Below are 21,869 nucleotides of genomic sequence, written 5' to 3' on the forward strand. Positions count from 1 at the left end.
CTCTGCTCATTGGCCAGGCTAGCTGCGGATGACAGTGACTGGCAGACGCCCGGCCTAGTGCTCGGTCCGGCCGAGCCCAGCGGAGCCGACGGAACCCCTGGAATCAGCGAGGTCACCGTTCCTGAGGGGAGACGCGAGACGAGCTACTGGAATCCCAGGGCCCGGGCCGGGCCTGCCAGGGGTGCCCGCGGAGCCCTAAGTGAGCTCGCAGCTGCTAACGGGGGAAGGGGCGCCGCGGGCGGGGCGGAGGCTCGCCGCCCGAATGTTTTGATAGCGGGGGCGCGCGGGCGGGGGCGCGCTGGCGGCGAGGCCGCGCACGAGACTGTCCGCTGTTGGGAGCCGAGCCCTTGGCCTGGGGCCGGCCTACCAGAGGGCGCACTGGGCTCGGGTCGTGGCGGCTGGGTGTGGGGACGCAACCCAGCCCACCCGGGGTATTGGCTGTCGGGCTGGCTCCATTCCTCCAACATCCGCAGGCGCCTCTGAGCCCAGGCCCGGCCAGCCCGGGCTCCAGGGGCCCAGGGTCCACAGTGACCCGGTGAGGGGTGAGTTCCCTGAGGGCTTGGTCAGCTCCTTTGGACCCAGGGCTCTCACCAACCCAGGGAATCTCGCCGGGGCCAGGCTGGGATGTACTCCACGGCCCTAGGGTCTGCACTGACTGGGTGAGTGCCACCCAGACCCTGGCTCCAGGGACTTAGGGAACCCACAATTCCCCCAGGATCTGGGTCTACACTGACCCACTAGGGATGTTCCATCCAGGAGCTATGCCTGCCTGCTGGGCCTTTGGTGCTTGGGAAGTAGAGGAAGGGGTTGACCAGAAAGATGCTCTTTAGAAAAGACTCTTGGTTTGGGGTCTGGGGCTTTGTGGACCCTGAAAGGCTTAATTTCTGAGGCTGACATGGGGTAATGGAGAAACAGTCCAGAGGGGCGGCCAGCCCTCAGGCCTGTACTGACTCAGTCTTCACAGGTTCTGTAAGCCACTTCTTGGGATGCTAGAGTTGGATGAGTGGCCCTGTATAATACAACCAGAGGAAGTGGGCATAGCCCTAGGTTGAAAGGGTACCTCTTCCCCACTGCAGCCTCCCTGCCCCATGCTTGGCCTCCTCTTTAGTGGAGGATCCGGGGGGTGGTGGTGGGAGAGTTGGGTTTCTTTCTCTCCCCACTTCCTGCTCTCTGGGGCCTGACACCTTCTCCTCCAGCAGCTGCAGAGCCAGGGCGTCAACGGCTGAAGTGGAGCAGACACTGTCCATGGAGCTGGTAGGGCCACGTGCTTATCTCAAACCTTGGTTTACACAGTGCTTCCAAACTGCTAGTCTTTGGGGAGACCAGGGTTTCTCCCAAACCCTGGAGGGGAGGCGGAGGGCCCCTTCTCTCCATTGAATAGAAGATGAAACAGCACCCCCCTCAAAGGGGCAGAGTCTGGCTTCAGGCCAGCAAGGCCTAAAGGTTCTGGGAATGACTGACCTCATTGGTCAGTGAAGGCCTCCCAAACCCTGAGCTTGCTGCTTTCCTTGGTTACTCCTCCTCCTCTGCCTTTGAGCCAAGCAGACTGGTAGTGAAGACCAAGCCCAAGGATTCTTGCTCACTCCTTCAGGCAGGGCAGCTGATGAGCTCTACTGGGGTCTGAACGTGGGTTTCTTCCTCATTCCCGGCAGGTGGACAAGGTGGACAGGGGGCGGTGGTGATGGCGCAGTTTGACACTGAATACCAGCGCCTAGAGGCCTCCTACAGTGATTCGCCCCCGGGGGAGGAGGACCTGTTGGTGCACGTCCCTGAGGGGAGCAAGTGTGAGTCCTTGGACATGACAGCCAGAGCTGGGTCGTGGGGGGGAGTTGGTGGGAGAACACTGAGGAGCAAGGGCTCACATTTCTTAAGGGCCCTGACATCTCTGCTCCTGTGCCCACAGCACCTTGGCACCACATCGAAAACCTTGACCTCTTCTTCTCTCGAATATCCTTCATGTCTCTGTTGGAGCGCTAGATCTTTAGCCCCTCTCTAAGCCAGTCCCCTGATGGGAAGTTGGGGTGGGTTTGACTCTCCCTAGAAGGCGGGTAGAACTCTTCTTGAGCCTGAAAGAGGCTGGGGAAATAATGATCGTTATAAATAATGATGCCCCACATTTACAAAGAGCTATATGCCTTGCACTTTGTGATGTTAAGTTATAAGGCGCCTCTCTAAGGGTGATCCTCCTTTCTGATGGGATGCTAATAACTGTAATAACTAATGTCTTCTGACTCGTTCTGTGTCAGCTCTGTGTTAAATACTTTATATGCATTATCTCAGACCTAACATCCTATGGGGCAGGTGCTATTATTCCCAGTATTACCACTGCAGACAAAAGCTGAGAGAGGTTAAGTAACTTGGCCAAAGTCACGCAGCCAGAACATCATAAAGCCAGGACTTAAGCTCAGGTATGTGACACCAAAGTCTGTGCTCTTAACTGCTGTCTCTGCCAGCCACTTTTTCTTAACGATTACACGTTTATAATCTACACCAGAAGAATGGCTTCACTTGTATGCTCATCGGAGAGATCTTTGAGCTCATGTAAGTATGAGAAGGGATGAGTGATATGTTGAAGGAATTCATCTCAGTCTCCTGTCCTTCAGCCCCCTGGCCCTGCCTGCCAGTGCAGCTCAGTCCTAGGCTCAAAATTCTGCAGACATTTATAGTTCAGGGACTGGGTGTGGCACCAAAATTTACAGCCCCGCTTTTTTTCTCTCCCTTATAAGGAAAGGTTTCCACGTCCTCTCTCTTCCACAAAGAGAACTTAGACTTGATCCTTTCATCAGAGCTCCAAAGGAATGGGCCTGATTGAGTCAGGAGGTCTCAGAGATGCCAGCCACTTACTTGAGAAAAGTCTGTGTTCTGCCTCTGTTGTCCCTTAGGCCTGCTGCTGGGCAAGGATCCTTCTAAGAGGAGGGAGCCATGTGGCCTCGCCAAAGGGGAAGGAGTTGGGAAATCTCCCCTTAGTAAGAAAAGAGTTCAGATCCCAAAGGGCTTCTAAGTACCATCTCAAAAGGAAATCAGAGCCTGGGGACCAGAGACCACAATCGCGAGGCCTTTGAGAGAGTGGTGGCAGAGCTTACTCTGAGGGGAGGAAAGCAGGCTGATTCTGTGGCACCTGAGGCTAGTGCAAAAATAGGAGCTGGTTTGGGTCTGAGAAGGTCCCCTAGGGCTGAGCAGTAGAGAGAGCCCACTGGGAGTTCTCCAGCCCCTCCATTTCCCAGAGGCTGCTCCCCAATCTTGTTCCGCTGCTTCCAGACTCTTGTCTTTTCCCGTGTTATTTTACCGGTGCTTCTCTGACTCTTCCCAACTCCCCAGGCAGTTCCTCTTTGTGGTTGCCTTCACCACCTTCCTGGTCAGCTGTGTGGACTACGACATCCTATTTGCCAACAAGATGGTGAACCACAGTCTTCACCCTACCGAGCCTGTCAAGGTCACTCTGCCAGACGCCTTTTTGCCTGCCCAAGTCTGTAGTGCCAGGTAAGGGCTGCAAGGCAGAGGGCTCCAGGGTCTGTAGTTCTGCTAGCAGGTGGGGAATGCAGTGGAGGGTGAGCACAGACTCAGGCCAAATCCTTCAGGATAGCAACATGTCTGCCAAGACTCCTCAAGGGTCACCCCTCCTCCCTTCCTTATTCCCCATCAGGATTCAGGAAAATGGCTCCCTTATCACCATCCTTGTCATCGCTGCTGTCTTCTGGATCCACCGGCTTATCAAGTTCATCTACAACATTTGCTGCTACTGGGAGATCCACTCCTTCTACCTACATGCTCTGCGTATCCCCATGGTGAGACTGGGGAGCTGGGAGTTAGCACCACGGCCCGAGACATCTTCTGCAGCCTGGGAAGGGCAGGGTGTATTCCTGGGCATCAGGCATCCTCATCCGTCATTGGCAGGTCAGGGAGCATCTGCTTAAAGGCTCCCCTCAGCTAAGTACAGGACCCCTGAGCAGCTAAGGCAGGGCAAGTGGCCGAAGCAACAAGCCCACCTTCTTTACCTTGTCTCTTCTACTCCACAGTCTGCCCTTCCATACTGCACATGGCAGGAAGTGCAGGCCCGGATTGTGCAGACCCAGAAAGAGCACCAGATCTGCATCCACAAGCGCGAGCTGACAGAGCTGGACATCTACCACCGCATCCTCCGTTTCCAGAACTACATGGTGGCGCTGGTTAACAAATCTCTGCTACCACTGCGCTTCCGCCTGCCCGGCCTCGGGGAGGCTGTCTTCTTCACCCGGGGCCTCAAGTACAACTTCGAGCTGATCCTCTTCTGGGGACCTGGCTCTCTGTTTCTCAATGAATGGAGCCTCAAGGCTGAGTACAAACGCGGGGGACAACGGCTAGAGCTGGCCCAGCGCCTCAGCAACCGCATCCTGTGGATTGGCATCGCCAACTTCCTGCTCTGCCCCCTCATCCTCATCTGGCAGATCCTGTATGCCTTCTTCAGCTACGCCGAGGTGCTGAAGCGGGAGCCCGGGGCCCTGGGAGCACGTTGCTGGTCACTCTATGGCCGCTGTTACCTCCGCCACTTCAACGAGCTGGAGCATGAGCTGCAGTCCCGCCTGAACCGTGGCTACAAGCCTGCCTCCAAGTACATGAATTGCTTCCTGTCACCTCTGCTGACACTGCTGGCCAAGAATGGCGCCTTCTTCGCTGGCTCCATCCTGGCCGTGCTCATTGCCCTCACCATCTATGACGAAGATGTGTTGGCTGTGGAACATGTCCTCACGACCGTCACGCTCCTGGGGGTCACTGTGACCGTGTGCAGGTGGGCCAGGGCAGCAGGTGGGAGCAAGCAGACTAGCATTCCTGGGAAAGGCTTACATCTCACCATGACCCTGATCCCACTAGATCCTTTATCCCGGACCAGCACATGGTGTTCTGCCCTGAGCAGCTGCTGCGCGTGATCCTCGCTCACATCCACTACATGCCTGACCACTGGCAGGGTAATGCCCACCGCTCGCAGACCCGGGACGAGTTTGCTCAGCTCTTCCAGTACAAGGCAGTGAGTGGAGTTGGAGTTAGGGCCTGCTAGATTGGCTGACAGCTCGGTGGTGAGGGCTGGGATCCCTCCTGCTCTCTTGTGACCGTGGTCCCCTCTCTTTTAGGTGTTCATCTTGGAGGAGTTACTGAGCCCCATTGTCACACCCCTCATCCTCATCTTCTGCCTGCGCCCACGGGCCCTGGAGATTATAGACTTCTTCCGCAATTTCACCGTGGAGGTCGTTGGTGTTGGGGATACTTGCTCCTTTGCTCAGATGGATGTTCGCCAGCATGGGCATCCCCAGGTACTGGGAGAGGAGGGGGGCAGATGGCCAGAGGCAGTGCTGGTACAGTGTCTTTGGGCAGACTGCAAAAAGGCACCCCTTCTGAGCCAACAAAGCACAGAAAGGAAGCCGTGCCTCTGGGCAGCCCTGTACCAGGATACACACAGCTTGGTAAATGGGAGCCTGGGCTGGATTTTAGCCCAAAACACTTACCCTTAGCCAGGCTCCCTTGAGAAAGACACAAACCAAGCAACTAGCCCATCATGTGGCCACCCCAGCAGTTGGCACCAGGGACCCTGGACAAGACACAACAGTGCATTGTGGTCTCTGTCCTCCAGGGGCAAGACCTCCCCCCTAGGAGAAAAGGTAGAAAAAGGGTTCCTGTGAGAGGACAGCCCTGTTCATGGCAGCCTCCCTTGTGCAGTGGCTGTCCGGTGGGCAGACAGAGGCCTCAGTGTACCAGCAAGCCGAGGATGGGAAGACAGAGTTGTCACTCATGCACTTTGCCATCACCAACCCTGGCTGGCAGCCACCACGTGAGAGCACGGCCTTCCTAGGCTTCCTCAAGGAGCAAGTTCAGCGGGATGGAGCAGCTGCTGGCCTTGCCCAAGGGGGTCTGCTCCCTGAAAATGCCCTCTTTACATCCATCCAGTCTTTACAGTCTGAGTCTGAGGTGTGTTCCTGGGGACTGGGAGATGATGGGCAGACTCCAAGAGCTGGGAGTTGAGGACTGGGCATGGGGTAGAAGGGCCTACCTTGTTGGTTTCCTTCTGTCTGTTCAGTCTGTGCCATTGGGTTCTAACGTGCAGAGCACCGGGGGACCCAGAGGCCTCCCTCCTACCCTGAGAATTCTACCCACCCCTTTCTTTCACAGCCACTGAGCCTTATTGCAAATGTGGTAGCCGGCTCATCCTGCCGGGGTCCCCCACTGCCCAGAGACCTGCAGGGCTCCAGGCACAGGGCTGAAGTTGCCTCTGCCCTGCGCTCCTTCTCCCCTCTGCAACCTGGTCAGGTGCCCACGGGCCGGGCTCCCAGCACCATGACAGGCTCTGGGTGAGTAGTGGTGGGCTAAGATGGGAGGGCACCACAGAAGCCCCTAGCAATTTGTGTGGGTTTCAGAAATGTTGATGACCGCTGTCTGTCTTTGCTGGGAGGGACAGGGTGGATGCCAGGACAGCCAGCTCCGGGAGCAGTGTGTGGGAAGGACAGCTGCAGAGTCTGGTGCTGTCAGAATATGCATCCACCGAGATGAGCCTGCATGCCCTCTATATGCACCAGGTGAGTGGGCAGGAAGGAGGAGGGCAGAGAACCCAGGTGGCAGCTGAAAAATAGAATAGAGGGTTGTAGATGTGAAGAAGCCAGACCTGGGTTCCGGTCCCTTCTCTGCCATTTATCTGCTCTGCTGTGTCCATTCCACATATATCCTCTTACCATCCATTTTAGCCAAGCTCACTCTCATCCTGGGCCTTTACACACTGGTGGCCTTGTGGTTTCCCCTGCCAAAAATCCAATTCTTCGAGAAATCCCTATTGCTCCCTCCTTTCCCATGAGACCCTCATTGTCCCCTCTGAGTAAAAGCCTTCCTCGCCCACCCTCCTGAAAATTCCTGCTCTATTTTTCTCTATAACATTTAGCACCATCTGACATATTGTATATTTTCCTTATTTATTTGTTTATTGTCTCCCCAACCCAGGACTGGGATTTTTGTCTGTGATGTTTACTGCTATGTCCCCAGCACCTAAAAGAGTGCCTGGCACTTAGATCCATAGCCAGTTTGTTCTTGAATCAAATGACCAGGTAAAATGAGAACTATTACAATCTATGCACAGGCTTGTTCCAGGGGCCTGCTGAGAATTTAACCTGTAAAACATCGTACGTGTGTTACACCTAATAACACAATAGGCGCTCTGGGTCAGTGATTCTAGATGAGGCGGGATAAATAGGAACTGGCCACAACCATGGTGGGGGCAGCTGTTTCAGACAGATATCCTTCTGTCCCCAACTAACGAGTCTTCCACTTCTCAGCTCCACAAGCAGCAGGCCCAGGCTGAACCTGAGCGGCATGTATGGCACCGCCGGGAGAGTGATGAAAGTGGGGAGAGCGCCCCTGAAGAGGCGGGAGAGGGTGCCCGGGCCCCCCAACCTATCCCCCGCTCTGCCAGCTATCCCTGTGCTACACCCCGGCCTGGAGCACCTGAGACCACCGCCCTGCAGGGGGCCTTCCAGAGGCGCTATGGGGGCATTACAGGTATCAAATGGGGGTAGAGGACAACACAGAACCTTCAGGGTAGGGTGATTCTTCCCATGGCCTCTAGGGGAGGAAAGAGGTCAGAGGGACCAGGCCCAAGGAGACTAACCCCGCACCCTGAGCAGCCCCAGAACTCTTGTCCTTGTTCCTGTTTGTGTTCATTCTAAGAGTATGTTTACTTGTGTCTCTAGATCCTGGCACAGTGCCCCGGGCTCCCTCTCACTTCTCTCGGCTGCCCCTTGGAGGGTGGGCTGAAGATGGGCAGGCAGCATCAAGGCACCCAGAGCCCGTGCCTGAGGAGGGCTCAGAGGATGAGCTTCCCCCTCAGGTGCACAAGGTAAGGGTTCCAGGACCCAAGAACACCTGCCAGTAGTAACTTCCAGGCTGAAGTCAAAGCTTCTCAAGCGAAGAAAGGCGGGCCTCTCATACAAAGATACTGCACCCTCCCCTCCAAAATACACTCCCTTTTTCCCTCACGTCCTCTGAAATCCAGGGCTTGATTTTCCCTTCACTCACCTCCCCAAGAATCAAGCTTTCCTTTTTCCTTTATCTCCAGCCTTCTCTTGGGTAAGCAGATAGCTAAAGACTATCTCCACTACCAGTCCTTTTTTCTCCACAGGTGTAGACAAGGCTCACAAGGGTCCCTATGCCCCAGGATGGAGGTCACTGTTGCCCTGCCATCCCACCCGCCTGCCATGGAGGGCTCCTCTGAGTGTCGCCTGGCTCCACGTGTGTGGTGTTTGTGTGTCCGTGCCTGGCCAAGGGAGGTGCCAACACTGGGCTTGCCACAGCCCCAGGAGAGAAACTGGGGGTCTAAGAATCAGGGCACACAGGACTCTAGCCTCATCCCCAGGACCCCCCTTGGCTCAGAGTGTGGTGCTAGAAACTCGTCCCCAGCCCAGCCCCAATACTGCCACCTTCGCACCCTGCCCTGAAAGTCTCCAGAGGACTGCCCACCACAGAAGCTGCCAAGCAGGGAGACCCTGTGCCAACTGTGGCGTGGGGAGGTTGGCCTGGACCCTCAACCTCTGCAGCCTCCCTCCCCCCACCCTGAACAGATGAGCAGCTCAGGCTGTGGCCCTTACCTCACCCCCCCGGTTCTCTTCCAGTGCTGCAGCCTGCTCACCTCTCTCCTGCTTCCTGCACATCTCTGGCATGTGTGTGCCGCTTGCTCACGTTCTGTTCGCTTGCTCCCCTTCTGTTCAGCTTTTGCTTTGCATTGACGTGGAGGCTCTAGTTCCCAGTTCCCCTCATGCTATCTTTTGACACTAAGAAGGAAAGTTTCTAAATTGCGGGAGCAAGACGGAAATTCTTTGCTGCCCTCTCCAACTTTGGGGATGGGCCCCTGGGAGACTGAGGCCTTCCTGGCCCCCATTGCTGCTTATTGTACCCCCACCACCTGCACATGGGACTGACAGGGCTGGAGTGTGCCCCTGGCTGTCTACCTCCCAGCAAGAGAGCTCTCACCTGCCTCCCGATGTCCCCTAGAGGGGGATGGAGGGGCGACAGGACGGCTTCGCCCTAGGCTTTGGGCTGCCGCATTGCATGCTGGGACCCAGCTCCTCCCCTCCGGCCCCCCTCCCCCAGCTGGGGTCTGCTGCGGGTGAGCGGTGACCTGCGCTGCCGAGCTCAAAGCGGAGTCGGGTGGGGACCGTGTACAGCTTGATAACCCTTAATAAAGAAGGGACTTTGACCGGTTGCGGCTCGCTGTCTCGCGCGACTAGGATTCTAGGAACGAGCGGAGTAGGGTGCGTGTGATCCCCCAGGTGACTGAGACTGGGCCGGGCCCTGGAGTAAAGTGGGCCCATGCCGTCGCTCGGGTATACCTAGCTGGCCGGCTAGCAGACGGGCCGCTTCCGACCCACGGTTCCGTGGAGGTCAAGGTCTCCAGCCAGACGTGCGGTCAGATTTCCCACCCTGAGCCAGGGACAAGCCGACTCCGCCCTTCTATTTTGCCTTTTCCGCGTGCACCGTTCCCCCCGCCCCCTCGGAGACGTTTGGCCAATGGGGGCCTGTGTAGGGACGGGGGCCGCCAGGCGGGCGGGGCTGCTGCGGAAGAAAGCGGCTCGAGTCGCACGCTCCACATTCCTGGCCACCGGGACTTGGAAGCAGGGTCCCAGGCCGCGACGAGGGGCGGGCGAGCGGAGCCGGCGTGCGTGCCGTGCGTGAGTGCGTGGCGGCGGCGCGTGCGCGGAGAGAGTGGGCAGTGTGGTGGGGTCCACGTGTGTCCCTGCCGCTACCCCTGCCGCCTGGCGCCCCGCCGCTCCATGACCCGAGACGCCCCAGCCTCCATCCCCCGTCCCGAGCGGCCGGTCCCGTTCTCCCGACCCGCAGTCCCCGCAGCCTCGGCCGGCGGCCACGCATTGCCATGGTGACTGTGGGCAACTACTGCGAGGCCGAAGGGCCCGTGGGTCCGGCCTGGGCGGAGGGTGGCTTGAGTCCCTGCTTCTTCTTCACGCTGGTGCCCTCGACGCTGCTGGGCCTCGGGGCTCTGGCCTTGGTGCTGGTCCTTCCCTGCAAGCGTCGGGAGCGGCCCCCTGGCGCCGACGCGCTATCGTGGGGGGCCGGCCCTCTCGTCGCTCCCTATGGGCTGCAGCTGCTCCTGGCCACACTTCAGGTGGCGCTGCCCCTAGCCGGCCTGGTTGGCCGGGTGGGCACTGCCCAGGGGGCCCCACTGCCAGGCTACCTACTGCTGGCTTCCGTACTGGGGACTCTGGCCAGCGCCTGTGGCCTGGGATTGATCGTGGTGGAACGGAGCCAGGCGCGGCAGAAGCTAGCAATGGGCATCTGGATCAAGTTCAGGCACAGCGCGGGTCTTCTGCTCCTCTGGACTGTGGCATTTGCAGCCGAGAACTTGGCCTTGGTGTCTTGGAACAGCCCACAATGGTGGTGGGCAAGGGCAGACTTGGGCCAGCAGGTGAGGGACCTCGTGGGGAAAGGGGAAGCACGGGTCAGAGGGGCTGGGAAAAAGGACGGCATGTCTGATCGTACTGGCTCCGCGCTTTGGGATGCCTCTAAGGAAGGGAAGAAGGGAGAGGCCGGCGCCAGCGGGGAGCCGATAGCCAGCTGGTGGGGCGTGTCTGTGCTGAGTCACTGTGGACTTTTCTTTAAGTCTAGTAGATGCTGGGCCCCTGAGGAGGACCTGGGTGTGTGCCTTACACCAGTTCCCAGCCCTACTGTAAGTACTGTAGTGACAATAGGATTTTGGCCCTCCTTGATCCTCTCTTCACATGTTTCATTGTAGGTTCAGTTTAGCCTGTGGGTATTGCGGTATGTGGTCTCTGGAGGGCTCTTTGTCCTGGGGCTCTGGGCCCCTGGACTTCGTCCTCAGTCCTACACCTTGCGGATCAACGAGGAGGATCAAGATGTAGAGAGGAACCAGGTACACCTCAATCTCTGAACCTTAGGGTCTATCAATTTCATTCCATCATCATTTCTTCCCACTATAATAAACTACTTCTTTTCTAAATCTCAGTTTGCACTGTTAGCCTTTCTGACCCCATCAGGCATCACTTGTGGGTCTAAGATACCTGTGAGCTGTAATCCCATACATTTTCCTAGAGGGTCTCTGGCTAGTGCACTTCTTGTTGATTTCTGAGCTCCCCCCGCCCATGCATTTCACCATCCTAGGTGCAGTCAGCAGAGGGACCACCAGAGTCTACCTGGCGAGACCTTGGCAGGAAGCTCCGCCTACTGAGTTGCTACTTGTGGCCCCGGGGGAGTCCAGCTCTGCAGCTCATTGTGCTTGTCTGCCTGGGGCTCATGGGGTTGGACCGGGGACTGAATGTGTTGGTCCCCATCTTCTATAGGGACATAGGTGAGAGGGAAAAGGAAGGCCAGCTCAGCGCTCTGGTCCTTCCTCGGCCCGGTTGGGTGGGGGTGGGGGGTGAGGGCACGGGTTTGGGGGCTAGCTCACCTAGGGACAGAGTGGGAGCTGGGTAGTCAGAAAGAGGCTGTGGTGGGTGCCTGGGGCAGTTTCTCCTGAAGAGAGTCCTAGGGGCCATATGTGGGCTCTGACTCATTTTCTCCATAGTGAACTTGCTGACTGAGAAGGCACCTTGGAGCTCCCTGGCCTGGACTGTCACCACCTATGTCTTCCTCAAGTTCCTCCAGGGAGGTGGCACCGGTGGTACAGGTTTGAGGGACTCTGCTTTCACCCTGGTTGATATTAGCCCCTCCCCTCCTCCTGGTAGTGCCCTACGCACAGGCATTCCTCCCCCTGCCCCTTTCACATCCTGTGCTGGGCTGATGTCCTTTGGCCCCCGAGCCATACTGAGGCCTCCTCTGGCTTCCCGCAGGCTTCGTGAGCAACCTGCGCACGTTCCTGTGGATCCGGGTGCAGCAGTTCACATCGCGGCGGCTGCAGCTGCGCCTCTTCTCCCACCTGCACGAACTCTCCCTGCGCTGGCACCTGGGGCGCCGCACAGGGGAGGTGCTGCGGGTTGTGGACCGGGGCACGTCCAGTGTCACAGGGCTGCTCAGGTGCCAAGCCAGAGAACAGGGAGGGTGGGGCTGGAGAAGCAGGGATGGAGGCGCTGTCAGGGACCAGACCCAGCTTGAGGAGCTGTCCCTCCATCTTTGTTTTTTTTAAGTTAGGAGATTAATGTATAAATGCTCATGACAACTCAAATAAAGTAGATGGAGAGCAAATCTCTTCTGAATTCCACTTACTTCTGCAGAGGTTCCCACTCCTTTTAGTGTGTTGAGTTCTGGTTTTTTGCATTTTTACATATATGTTTGCAGACTCAGGACCAACGTGGTATCATGGAGGTTTTTACTAAAACAAATGGTACCATGACATAGGCGTCACTCTCAGAGTTGCTTTATTAACAAAACATTATGGAGACATACTCTCATCCGTGCATGAAGATCTCCCTCATTCATTATAATTGATCTAGAGCATTCTGTAGTTCGGGCATGCTATGGCTTATTTAGCCATCCACCTCTTGCAGGGCATTTAACTTGATTCTAGTCTGTTGCTGTTGGAAACAGAACACTATACTGAAACGCCTAGAGGTAGAGGTGCTGGCTCCACGCCCCTGAACCTTTCTTTGTCACCTGACTTGCCCTCCTAGCTACCTGGTGTTCAACATCATCCCTACGCTGGCCGACATCATCATCGGCATCATCTACTTCAGCATGTTCTTCAACGCCTGGTTTGGCCTCATTGTGTTCCTGTGCATGAGTCTTTACCTCGGTGAGTGCTGCTTGGTGAAACCGTCTGCCTGAACCATCCAGGGACTCCCCTTGGCATGAGCGCTGCCCTGGCTCAGGGGACGCAGCTTTGGGAGGCTGTAGCCCAGTGGATTTGACCAGGCTGTGCTGCTCCTCTATGTGATGGGCGGGGTGGGGGACAGGGCTCCTCCTCTGCCAAGGGAAGCTTAGCTCAACCTGGATGGAGGGCCGGGGAAGGGCGTCCTGGTCACACTGGGCGCCGGCTGTGGATGCAGGTCAAGGAGAAACCTCATTTCTGTCACAAGATGCAGCTTGCCTTCATTTGTTCACCAAAAGCATTTTTACACATCAGGCTTTGCACAGGCTGCAAAGACGTCTGGGACACAGAGCTCTCCCTTCGGAATCTGGGTCCCTGGGCTGTAGCCCAGAGTTAGTGTGTGTGTGGCAGAAAGCAGACTTGCCGTCTCTGCTGTTGGGAGTGACATCATGATGTCTTCTTCTCCCTCCCCCTCCTCCTGTCACTCTCCAGCCCTGACCATCGTGGTCACTGAGTGGAGAACGAAGTTTCGACGAGCTATGAACACACAAGAGAATGCTACCCGGGCACGAGCTGTGGACTCTTTGCTAAACTTCGAGACGGTAACGGAGGCCTCAGTGGCAGTGGTGTGAGGCACGGAGATGTGGAGTTTGCCTGGCACCACCGGGGCTGACGAGGAGCTGGGGGGTGCGAGGTGTGCTTTTTAAAATTGGGCAGGAGAGGTTGGAAATCTGGAGGAAAGAGTCCGGGTGCTGAATGCTGCGGCCACAACAGTGGTTTGATTCATCAGGTGAAGTATTACAACGCGCAGAGTTATGAAGTGGACCGCTATCGAGAGGCCATCATCAAATATCAGGTGAGGATGCTGGTTTGAGGCCTACTGAGAACAATGGCCTGGCGGTGCAGAATTGCCAGGGCCAAGAGGAGTAAAATGGGGGCTGTGAGGTTGAAGGTACCAGTTGGCATGTGTGTGCCATTCCTCCCTCCTGTCTTATTGCCCCAGGGTTTGGAGTGGAAGTCAAGTGCTTCACTGGTTTTACTAAATCAGACCCAGAACCTGGTGATTGGACTCGGGCTCCTCGCTGGCTCCTTGCTTTGTGCATACTTTGTCACTGAGCAGAAGCTACAGGTAAGGGAATTGTGTTGGGGACAGGGAAGAGGGGCCTGGGCCCTATGTCTAGGCCACCAGGCTCCTGGGCGGGAAGCGGGCAGAGTGACAGCCCGCTGGCCTCCAGTGACTTGGTCCTCTTCCTTGGATCTTCACAGGTCGGGGACTTTGTGCTGTTTGGCACCTACATCATCCAGCTGTACGTGCCCCTCAACTGGTTTGGCACCTACTACAGGTAACCTGGCCCCTGGCCCTCACCTGTCCGGGGTGCACCGTTGTTCTCCCAGCTCCTCAGAGGAGCTACAACCAGCACTCTTCCTGCAGGATGATCCAGACCAACTTCATTGACATGGAGAACATGTTTGACCTGCTGAAAGAGGAGACAGAAGTGAGTGCAGAGGGGAGTGGGGTTTGTAGGGAGCAGGGGCCTGTGTGGTGTTCTTTGTTTTAATAACAGCAGCATGCATTGGTGGCACTCTCCCAGGTAAAGGACCTTGCCGGAGCAGAGCCCCTTCACTTTCAGAGGGGCCAGATCGAGTTTGAGAATGTGCACTTCAGCTATACCAGTGGGTGAGCCCCTCCCTTCTGCTTCCCACAGGCCCCATTCCCACTGTCCGTTTACACACTGCCTTCCTGCCCCTCATCCCTGCTTCTCAGCCCACCGCTACCTGGGAGGAGGGCCCGAGTGGGGCAGGGGCAGGGCCTGGTAGTAGCTCTGTTGATGGAAGGGGCACTGGGAGGGCAGCAGGCCCACTGACCGTGCCACTCTTCCTTGCAGGCGGGAGACCCTGCAGGATGTGTCCTTCACTGTGATGCCTGGACAGACACTGGCCCTGGTGAGAGGAGACCCAGCCAGTTAGCCCAGACTCCTCAAGCTTTCCTCATAGCAGGGCCCGTGGTAGCTTGTGACCCACTCTGTGGAGTCAGAGAGCCGTGTCAGGACAAGTCACAGGATAGAATGTGGCAGCCTCCACAAACATTGGTGGCCTCTTGGAGAGAAAGCTTTAAAAGCCAGCGGGCCTGAGACTGTTTTCCCCTCTGTTTCCGATGCAACAGGTGGGCCCATCCGGAGCAGGGAAGAGCACAATTTTGCGCCTGCTGTTTCGCTTCTATGACATCAGCTCTGGCTGCATCCGAATAGACGGGCAGGACATTTCACAAGTAAGGTTGCTTGGGAGAAGACTGTAATTTAGAGGCCTGTGTGTAAAAGAATGGCAAATGCTAGGCATCCAGAGAGAGGAGATGTCACTCCTGCAAAAAGCTGGGGCAGGAGATCTGCTTTTCCAGCACCATGTGACCTACAGAAGTCAAGTCGCCATGACAATGATAGGTATGGTGCCAGACGAGGTATGCAGCAGTCCAGGGAAGCGAGGAGAGCGAGCGTACTTTCTCTTTATAGGTGGGGAAACAGACTCAGAGGCTAAGGGCTTTGCCCACACAGCTAGGATTGGAGCGGGGAGGTGGCAGGATTCTTACCCAGGGCCTCTCATCCCGTGTGATTCCTGCCAGGCCTGGGGGACCTCACAAGCCAGGGCATATGGTCTTTTGGCCCCAGGTGACCCAGGTCTCCCTCCGGTCCCACATTGGAGTCGTGCCCCAGGACACAGTCCTCTTCAATGACACTATCGCCAACAACATCCGCTATGGCCGCATCACAGCTGGAAACGATGAGGTGGAGGCCGCCGCTCAGGCTGCAGGCATCCATGATGCCATTATGGCTTTCCCTGAAGGTGAGTTTCCGCTGCACAGAGTCCCTCCCCTGCCCAGTTTAGTCCTCTTACCCCCTCTGCTCTCTGTGCCATCCCTCCCTTGCCCATCTGTCACAGAGACCAAGTGTATCACGTGTGACTTGAGGGAGGTGGGCAATGTCCACAGGGTACAATACAGAGGTAGGCGAACGGGGACTGAAGCTGAGCGGTGGGGAGAAGCAGCGCGTCGCCATCGCTCGCACCATTCTCAAGGCTCCAGACATCATTCTGCTGGATGAGGTGAGGGCCCTGGGCAACCCTCTCCCCTCCTTCCCCCCCTGCCTGCACCCACGCCATTCCTGCTGAGCACTGTTTTCATTTAGGATAGATATCATGAATCCGTGTTTCAAAAAAACACCTTGCAGTTCTGCAGCTCAAAGTTCCTTGTTATTCCCGAGGCCTCAGCCAGCAGCTTGCGTCCTCCTTCCAGGGGGCGTTTGGGTGGCAGGGGCGGTTTTATCCAGTGCCTCTCTGTAGGCGACCTCAGCGCTGGATACGCCTAACGAGAGGGCCATCCAGGCTTCTCTGGCCAAGGTCTGTGCCAACCACACCACCATCGTCGTGGCACACAGGTACGGACGGGCAGCAGGCAGCGGGGCTCACTTGGGGTGGGGTGGTGGGGAACTGATCTCTGACTTCTCAGGCTCTCAACGGTAGTCAGTGCTGACCAGATCCTCGTGCTCAAGGATGGCTGCATTGTGGAGAGAGGACGGTAAGAGACACAGCAGGAGGACAGAGCAGGCCTCTGAACTGGGGGCCCCAGGAGAAGGCTGTGAATCCCAGGGGGTGCTGAAAGAGTGCCCTCGGCAATCCCCTCTGTCGTCTCTGTGGGCTGGTGGCGAGCACTCTAGGGGTCAAACTGATAGTGGGGACTTACACTTTCCTCCTTGCCCAGGCACGAGGCTCTGCTGTCCCGAGGCGGGGTGTATGCTGAAATGTGGCAGCTGCAGCAGCAGGGACAGGAAGAAGCCTCTGAAGACACCAAGCCCTAGGCTAAGGCATGGTGACAGAAGTGTGGCCACTGCCCTCCCAAAGGGAAACTGCGACGAGAATAAGATGTAGCCCTCTTCCCTGGCATATCTGAGCCTGGTCTTGGGGTATGATGCTCGCTATAGTGAGAGAAAGGGACCTTTCAGAAAAGCACTTTTGGGGGAAATAAAAGTATGAACAGTGCTAGGATCACTGTGACTTTGTGGTGTGAGGTGTTGCTATGGGCCTCTCCCCTTAGGTCAAGGTGAACATTCTTGACAGGATCTTCTGTTTCTGGTTGGAAGGGAGAAAGAAACATACCACTTGCATGTCTTATTGACTGCCAAGATCCTTTATTCCTTCCAGGCCCCTCCCTGCCCCTGCCACATGGGGGCAGCTCCAGTGTAAGGGAGATGACATGACGTAGTACACGGAGCAGGGCCTGGCCAGCATCCTCCGAGGGCCCAACCAGGGAACAGTTCATGCTCTCTCCCATGCAGCTGGAGAGCCAGCAGGGCCTTCTGTAGGCTCAGCTCCACAAGCTGTTTTTCCTGATGCTCCCTGGAGGCGGCCTCCACATCGCTCTTCACTCCGAGCTGCTCTGGGCCTCCTCTCCCTGTGTACCCTAGAGGTGTGGGGGCCACAGTCCTCCTCAGCTGAGCCTCCCTCCCCAAGCCCAAGGCCCTAGCACAGGTTGCAGTTGGACGGCTTCAAGCTGCGGCTTTGAGCCTGGAGCAAGGAGAGGGGAAGGAGGGGAAGGAGAGGAAGACAGGGTGCAACATCAAGAAAATGAGGGCACAGTCCTCACTTCAGAGCTCAGCATGAGCTGCAGTCATACTGAAAACAAAAGGACAAGCACCATTCCAAAACTCTACCGACTGGAAGGAACCCCCCGCCAAACTCCTTACTCCCTCCAGTGCAGCACCCCAACTCCACCCAGTCCTCATACCTGCTGCTGCCGGTATTCTGCCTCACTTGCTGACAGTGCTTGTGCTAAAGCTAAGTCTTCTTCCTCCTGAGAACTGGGAGGGAGGCACAGATTAAGTTGAGACAGTATCTAAAATGTGAACACCTGATCTGTTAGGCACCACTGTGCCCGGCACTTCTGAGTATTACCTCAATCTCCATCCAACCCTGTAAGGTAGCTAATGAGTACTGTCCCATTTTATAGAGGAAATCAAGACCCTGATGAGTTAGGGAACTTGTCAAAGCTCATATAGTTCATAAGCCTGATTTTGAGCCCAAGTTCCTAACTATTATCCTGCTTCAGGTTGGAATGGTCTCACCTACTTCCCTCCAGACCGAGCCCTTGCCCACATCCCACCCTCTCTCACTAGAAAGTAGGTACCTTGGGCTCTGGGGTTTGGTCTCTGCCAGGGACAGTTCCAGGGCTCGCTGCAGAGCCTCATCCTCACTCTGTAAAAGGACAAAGACGACTAGTTGCCTTGGACTTTACTCTCCGTGGGTTTGCTTCTGTGCATCTGACCTCTGCTCAACTCACCAAGCCACTCTGCAAAGCGATCACTGGAGGGGCTGTCTGTGATGGAGACTGCGCTCTGGCTCTATGGCAGATGTTCAAGAGGCTGCGGTTAGAGATGCGAAGGGAAAAAAGGGAGAGGGGAAAGGGCCAGGCCTACCTGCTGGGAGAGGTAGATGAAGGCAAAGTCCGGCTTGGGCTGGGGACGGTGCTTGTAGAAGCCAGACCCTGTGCTCTGGAGATGGCAGCAAGTCTGTAGGGAAGAGACACTCTTGGCATGCCTCCCAGAACAGCCAGCTTCCATGCTCCTCCCAGGCCTTACCCAGGAAGTCAGAAGGGGAGTTCTTCCATACAGTCTGGAAAATACGCACTCGAAAAGGAAGCTAAAAGACTCCCCTAGCCAAGGAGCCAGGGTTGTCGCTTCCCAACTTGTCATGATAGAGGTTAAGTCAGTTCCAAAAGGATGAGATGATCCCAAAGGCAAGTAGAGGACTTGGTTGCAATTACCCTGCCCTGCTGGTTGGGTGCCCCTCCCCAGAGCAGTCATGGTCCAGTGGGTGACGGTGTTTGATGCAGAAATTTCGGCCACAGCGTTCACAGGTCAGTTTCATCATTTCGCGCTGCCGGCAGCCAGGGCGTTCACACTTATTGGTGAAGATCTGAGGTGGAGTGGGAAGGTTTGTCTCGGCTGAGACTCTGACCCCCTTCTCCAACCCCATCCTAACAGCTGTTCAGGTTTCCAGGCATCCGTAGTCCCAGCTGGTCATGGCTAACCCCTCCAACGCTTACCTTACGTTTTTGCTGTGCTGGATCAGAGCGACAGTCTCGGTCAATGTGCTCCCCCACAGCGCGGTCAGGGGGCTCCCCTCTGGCCACAGGCACAGGCACATTACAGAGTGGGCATACAGGTACCTGGATGTCCTAAGTAAAGGAGCAGGGGTCAGCCTGTGGCCCACTCCCAGTCCAACCAAAGCTCTGGTCCTGAAAGAACCTGGATACGCCCCCCATAAACGCATAAGGAAACAACGTTCCCAGCACTGAGCCTCAGAGAGACAACAAAGGAGAGGAAACGGGAGGCAGAGGGATTCCGGAGATTCTGCATGCATCCTCCAGCCGCCCCCTTTCACCCTCAGACCGCCCCCTCACCTTTTGGTAAGCAGATCCACAGTGATGCTGGGCATACGCCACATGGTCTGCGCAGAAGATGCCCGAGCAGGCGTCGCACTTAAGCGGCAGAAAATCTGCAGGGAGTGAGTCGGATTGCAGGTCCAGCGGGACCTCGACCTCGTTCCCGCTCACTCCAGCCTTCCACTCAGGGGAAGGAAAACGTCACCCTGTTTACAGCAAACTGCACCCTTGCCCTGATCCACTATCTCCTTAGCCACGCCCCCTGAGCCTCTGCCCTCAACTTCGAGCCCTGGCCTTCTGCCGCACTTCCAGCCCCCGAGCCCACCTTTCCGCCCACCTGCAGTTCGAGACCCTCTCCGCCGGCCCCGCCCCCCGCACGCCCCGCCCCTCACCCAAGCGCTGACAGCTCGGCTCGGAACAGTGAGCCCCGAGGTCCGGAAACTCCATCGCCGGGCCGGGTGGGGCTTGCTGGGAGAGGAGGCGATGCTGAGCGTCTCTGGGGCTCCCGCTGCGGGTCCGGACGCCGACCCTGCCCTCTGGGGGTCTCCCTGCTCCGCTGCTTCCTCTCCCCGTCCCAGCCTTGGTTACCCGAGCTTCCGCGCCTGGCGGCCCGCGGCTCCCACTCCTCCCGCGGCGCGCGCGGGCGCGCTGACGTCACCGCGCAGGGCGGGCCCGCACCGCGCAGTCTCCGGGCGGAGCGCCCCGCGACCAAGCCCCGCCCCCTCCGGCCCTGCAGGACGAGGCAGCGACTGCCGTCCCGGGCAAGTGGGTGGCCGCGCGCGTAGCTCCACGAAGGGCGACAGGGCCGGCGAAGGCGAGGACAGATATCTCGGGGAAGGCGGGCTGGGGCGGCGTGAGGTCTTTCAGAGGTCGGTCCTTCGCCCGCTGCTCGCTCCTCCGTCCCCGTAGCCTTTTCGTTCACGGCCACGGCTGCTCTGACTCTCCGCGGCCTCCCGACTCCCGTGTTTCTCTAAAGTACAGATTTCTCTCCAGAGTTGTAGGTCCTCCGGGTTTGGGTTTGATGCCCTTTCTGTAAGACTTCCCGGACCTTCCCCGGGGTGAGCTAAGCGCACCTGCTGTGTTCTCCCTGATTCTGTCCCAGCACCGTCACAGCCTAATATAATCCGCTGTTCCTTCTTCCCCCCCAACCCCCGCCATAAATCAGGGAAGCCAGGGACGACGTCCACCTTGTTCTGTGTTGGGTCCCTAGCAGCCAGCGCAGTGCGTACAACTGTGTAGTTTTCAGACTTCAGTGTGAATCTGAATCACCTACGGAGTGAGCAAAATGCAGATTCCTGGGCCCTGGAGCTTCTGATTCAATAGGAAGCACCTGAGAGAATTCTGACACAGATTATCCGTGTACTACACTTTGAAAAACATGAGCCAAGCATATTGAGTTCTTATTACGTCTTTCTTGAATGAAGCGTGAGAGTCACTGGATTGATGTCCTGCTTCCTCGGGGAGCCCCAGGTTGGGACCTTCCAGCTTCAGCACATTTTTCTTCTCACGTGCCTCTGGTCCCTCAGGCGTGGGGTTGGTTGCACTCTGTCTTCCCGTAAGTTTGGGCCTTCAGACAAGTAAACAGCGAAATAAGCTTAGAGTGGAACGGTGTCCTTCAAAATGGAGAGAGAACCCAGGCTACACTTGGAAATGAGGAGCCAGTCTCCTCCCTCTCACTCTTCCCTTCCCTCTCCCTCTCCAACTTTTGGCTCTGCTTCCCTCTGTGTCTGCTTGTTACATCCTCACAGCTCTAAGGCCAGTGGAAATTAAAACCGTTATCCCGGTTCCTCAGGCAGGAAGCCTGATCTTGGCTCTGCCTGTGCCCGATTGCCTTGACTTGGATCATCGGCCGAGCCGTGACCTGCGGCCAGCGTATGTGATGTTCTGATGGGCCAGGCGCGAGCCTCAGGCTTGGGGAAAGGGAGTCAGCTCCCCCTAAAGTGAAAATCACCAAGCTGGCTTGGACACTCCTTCCAGAAAACCCAAGAGAACCCTTCCAATTCCTTCCTTTATTCATTTAACAACAATATATTGAGGGTCCTCCCACGTGCCTGTCACTGGATGATACGTGCAAAGACGAGGACGTGCAGGGCAAATGGCAGTACATTTAAGGTACCCTCACTCTGGGGTCGACAAGTATTATTTAAGTGAAAACCTGAAAGGTGAGCAGATGTTGGCTGAGTGAAGGCTAAGGGAGAAAGGAAGGGGGTGTTTTTCCTGCAGAGGAAACAGCAGAGACGAAGACTTGGAGATAAGAGGAAACAAGTTCCTTTAGGTGAGCTTTAAAAAAGTTTGAGGCACTGGATGTTAGGGTGTAAGAGGCAGCTTGGCAGGAGATGAAGCTGGAGAGATAGCAGGAGCCAAGTCACCTCAGGTAGTGGGGGCAACATTGGTATTGAGAATTTCAACATAAATACAGTCATGCGCTGCATAATGACATTTCAGTCAAGGATGAACCACACATACGACGTGGTCTCTTAAAATTAGAACCATATGGCGTGGGTGTGTAGTAGGCTACACCATCTAGGTTTGTATAAGCGTGCTCTATGATGTTTACACAACGACAAAATCACCTAACGACACATTTCTCAGAATGTATCCCTGTCTTTAACCAACACATGACTGTATAATGAGAAACTATAGATAGCTTTAAGCAGGGGAGGGACATGTTCAGATTTGTATTTTGGGAAAGCCACTCTGGTTTCGGAGTGGAGA

At 56.5% G+C, this 21,869-nt stretch overlaps 3 protein-coding genes and 1 long non-coding RNA gene across 10 annotated transcripts; 2 read left to right on the forward strand and 2 right to left on the reverse strand.

Moving 5' to 3' along the window:
• Nucleotides 1-15: 15 nt before the first annotated feature.
• ATG9A (autophagy related 9A) lies at nt 16-9,205 on the forward strand. 5 transcript variants are annotated; one of them, XM_014856094.3, is made up of 16 exons: nt 16-199; nt 1,197-1,254; nt 1,653-1,784; nt 1,904-1,947; nt 2,477-2,541; nt 3,319-3,480; nt 3,644-3,785; nt 4,017-4,765; nt 4,849-5,002; nt 5,106-5,285; nt 5,689-5,937; nt 6,139-6,317; nt 6,425-6,542; nt 7,290-7,512; nt 7,704-7,849; nt 8,132-9,205. In XM_014856094.3, exons 3-16 carry the CDS (start codon nt 1,682-1,684, stop codon nt 8,135-8,137), a joined length of 2,520 nt encoding a protein of 839 aa, XP_014711580.1. In that variant the 5' UTR covers nt 16-199; nt 1,197-1,254; nt 1,653-1,681; the 3' UTR covers nt 8,138-9,205. The 5 variants fall into 5 exon arrangements, with proteins under 5 accessions (XP_014711580.1, XP_014711581.1, XP_014711584.1 ...); XM_014856095.3 differs by having other exon boundaries at nt 1,200-1,254; XM_014856098.3 differs by lacking the exon at nt 16-199 and adding an exon at nt 292-659.
• Nucleotides 9,206-9,228: 23 nt separating this feature from the next.
• Nucleotides 9,229-16,759, forward strand: ABCB6 (ATP binding cassette subfamily B member 6 (LAN blood group)). Its single transcript, XM_044751355.2, has 19 exons — nt 9,229-10,429; nt 10,757-10,894; nt 11,143-11,329; nt 11,546-11,647; nt 11,811-11,994; nt 12,588-12,709; nt 13,217-13,326; nt 13,515-13,580; nt 13,728-13,853; nt 13,991-14,067; nt 14,157-14,220; nt 14,317-14,402; nt 14,611-14,668; nt 14,889-14,993; nt 15,388-15,562; nt 15,708-15,820; nt 16,058-16,152; nt 16,224-16,292; nt 16,476-16,759. The coding sequence occupies exons 1-19, from the start codon at nt 9,881-9,883 to the stop codon at nt 16,570-16,572; spliced, it is 2,523 nt and encodes an 840-aa protein (XP_044607290.1). The 5' UTR covers nt 9,229-9,880; the 3' UTR covers nt 16,573-16,759.
• LOC139041055 (uncharacterized) lies at nt 13,322-15,448 on the reverse strand. The gene is made up of 3 exons (XR_011495555.1): nt 15,309-15,448; nt 14,091-14,202; nt 13,322-13,618 (listed from the first exon to the last, which is right to left on the reverse strand). It is a non-coding gene; the product is annotated as an uncharacterized lncRNA (long non-coding RNA).
• A 121-nt stretch (nt 16,760-16,880) lies between the features above and the next one.
• On the reverse strand, nt 16,881-19,837 carry ZFAND2B (zinc finger AN1-type containing 2B). 3 transcript variants are annotated; one of them, XM_044751359.2, is made up of 9 exons: nt 19,547-19,837; nt 19,173-19,267; nt 18,816-18,947; nt 18,534-18,685; nt 18,187-18,279; nt 18,051-18,111; nt 17,898-17,965; nt 17,499-17,571; nt 16,881-17,278 (listed from the first exon to the last, which is right to left on the reverse strand). In XM_044751359.2, exons 1-9 carry the CDS (start codon nt 19,599-19,601, stop codon nt 17,234-17,236), a joined length of 774 nt encoding a protein of 257 aa, XP_044607294.1. In that variant the 5' UTR covers nt 19,602-19,837; the 3' UTR covers nt 16,881-17,233. The 3 variants fall into 3 exon arrangements, with proteins under 3 accessions (XP_044607294.1, XP_014711590.1, XP_044607295.1); XM_014856104.3 differs by having other exon boundaries at nt 16,881-17,174; nt 19,547-19,822; XM_044751360.2 differs by lacking the exon at nt 17,499-17,571 and having other exon boundaries at nt 19,547-19,822.
• Between the last annotated feature and the right edge of the window lie 2,032 nt (nt 19,838-21,869).

This window comes from Equus asinus, chromosome 19 (genome assembly GCF_041296235.1).
Source record: "Equus asinus isolate D_3611 breed Donkey chromosome 19, EquAss-T2T_v2, whole genome shotgun sequence".
In the NCBI taxonomy this organism is placed as follows: domain Eukaryota; kingdom Metazoa; phylum Chordata; class Mammalia; order Perissodactyla; family Equidae; genus Equus; species Equus asinus.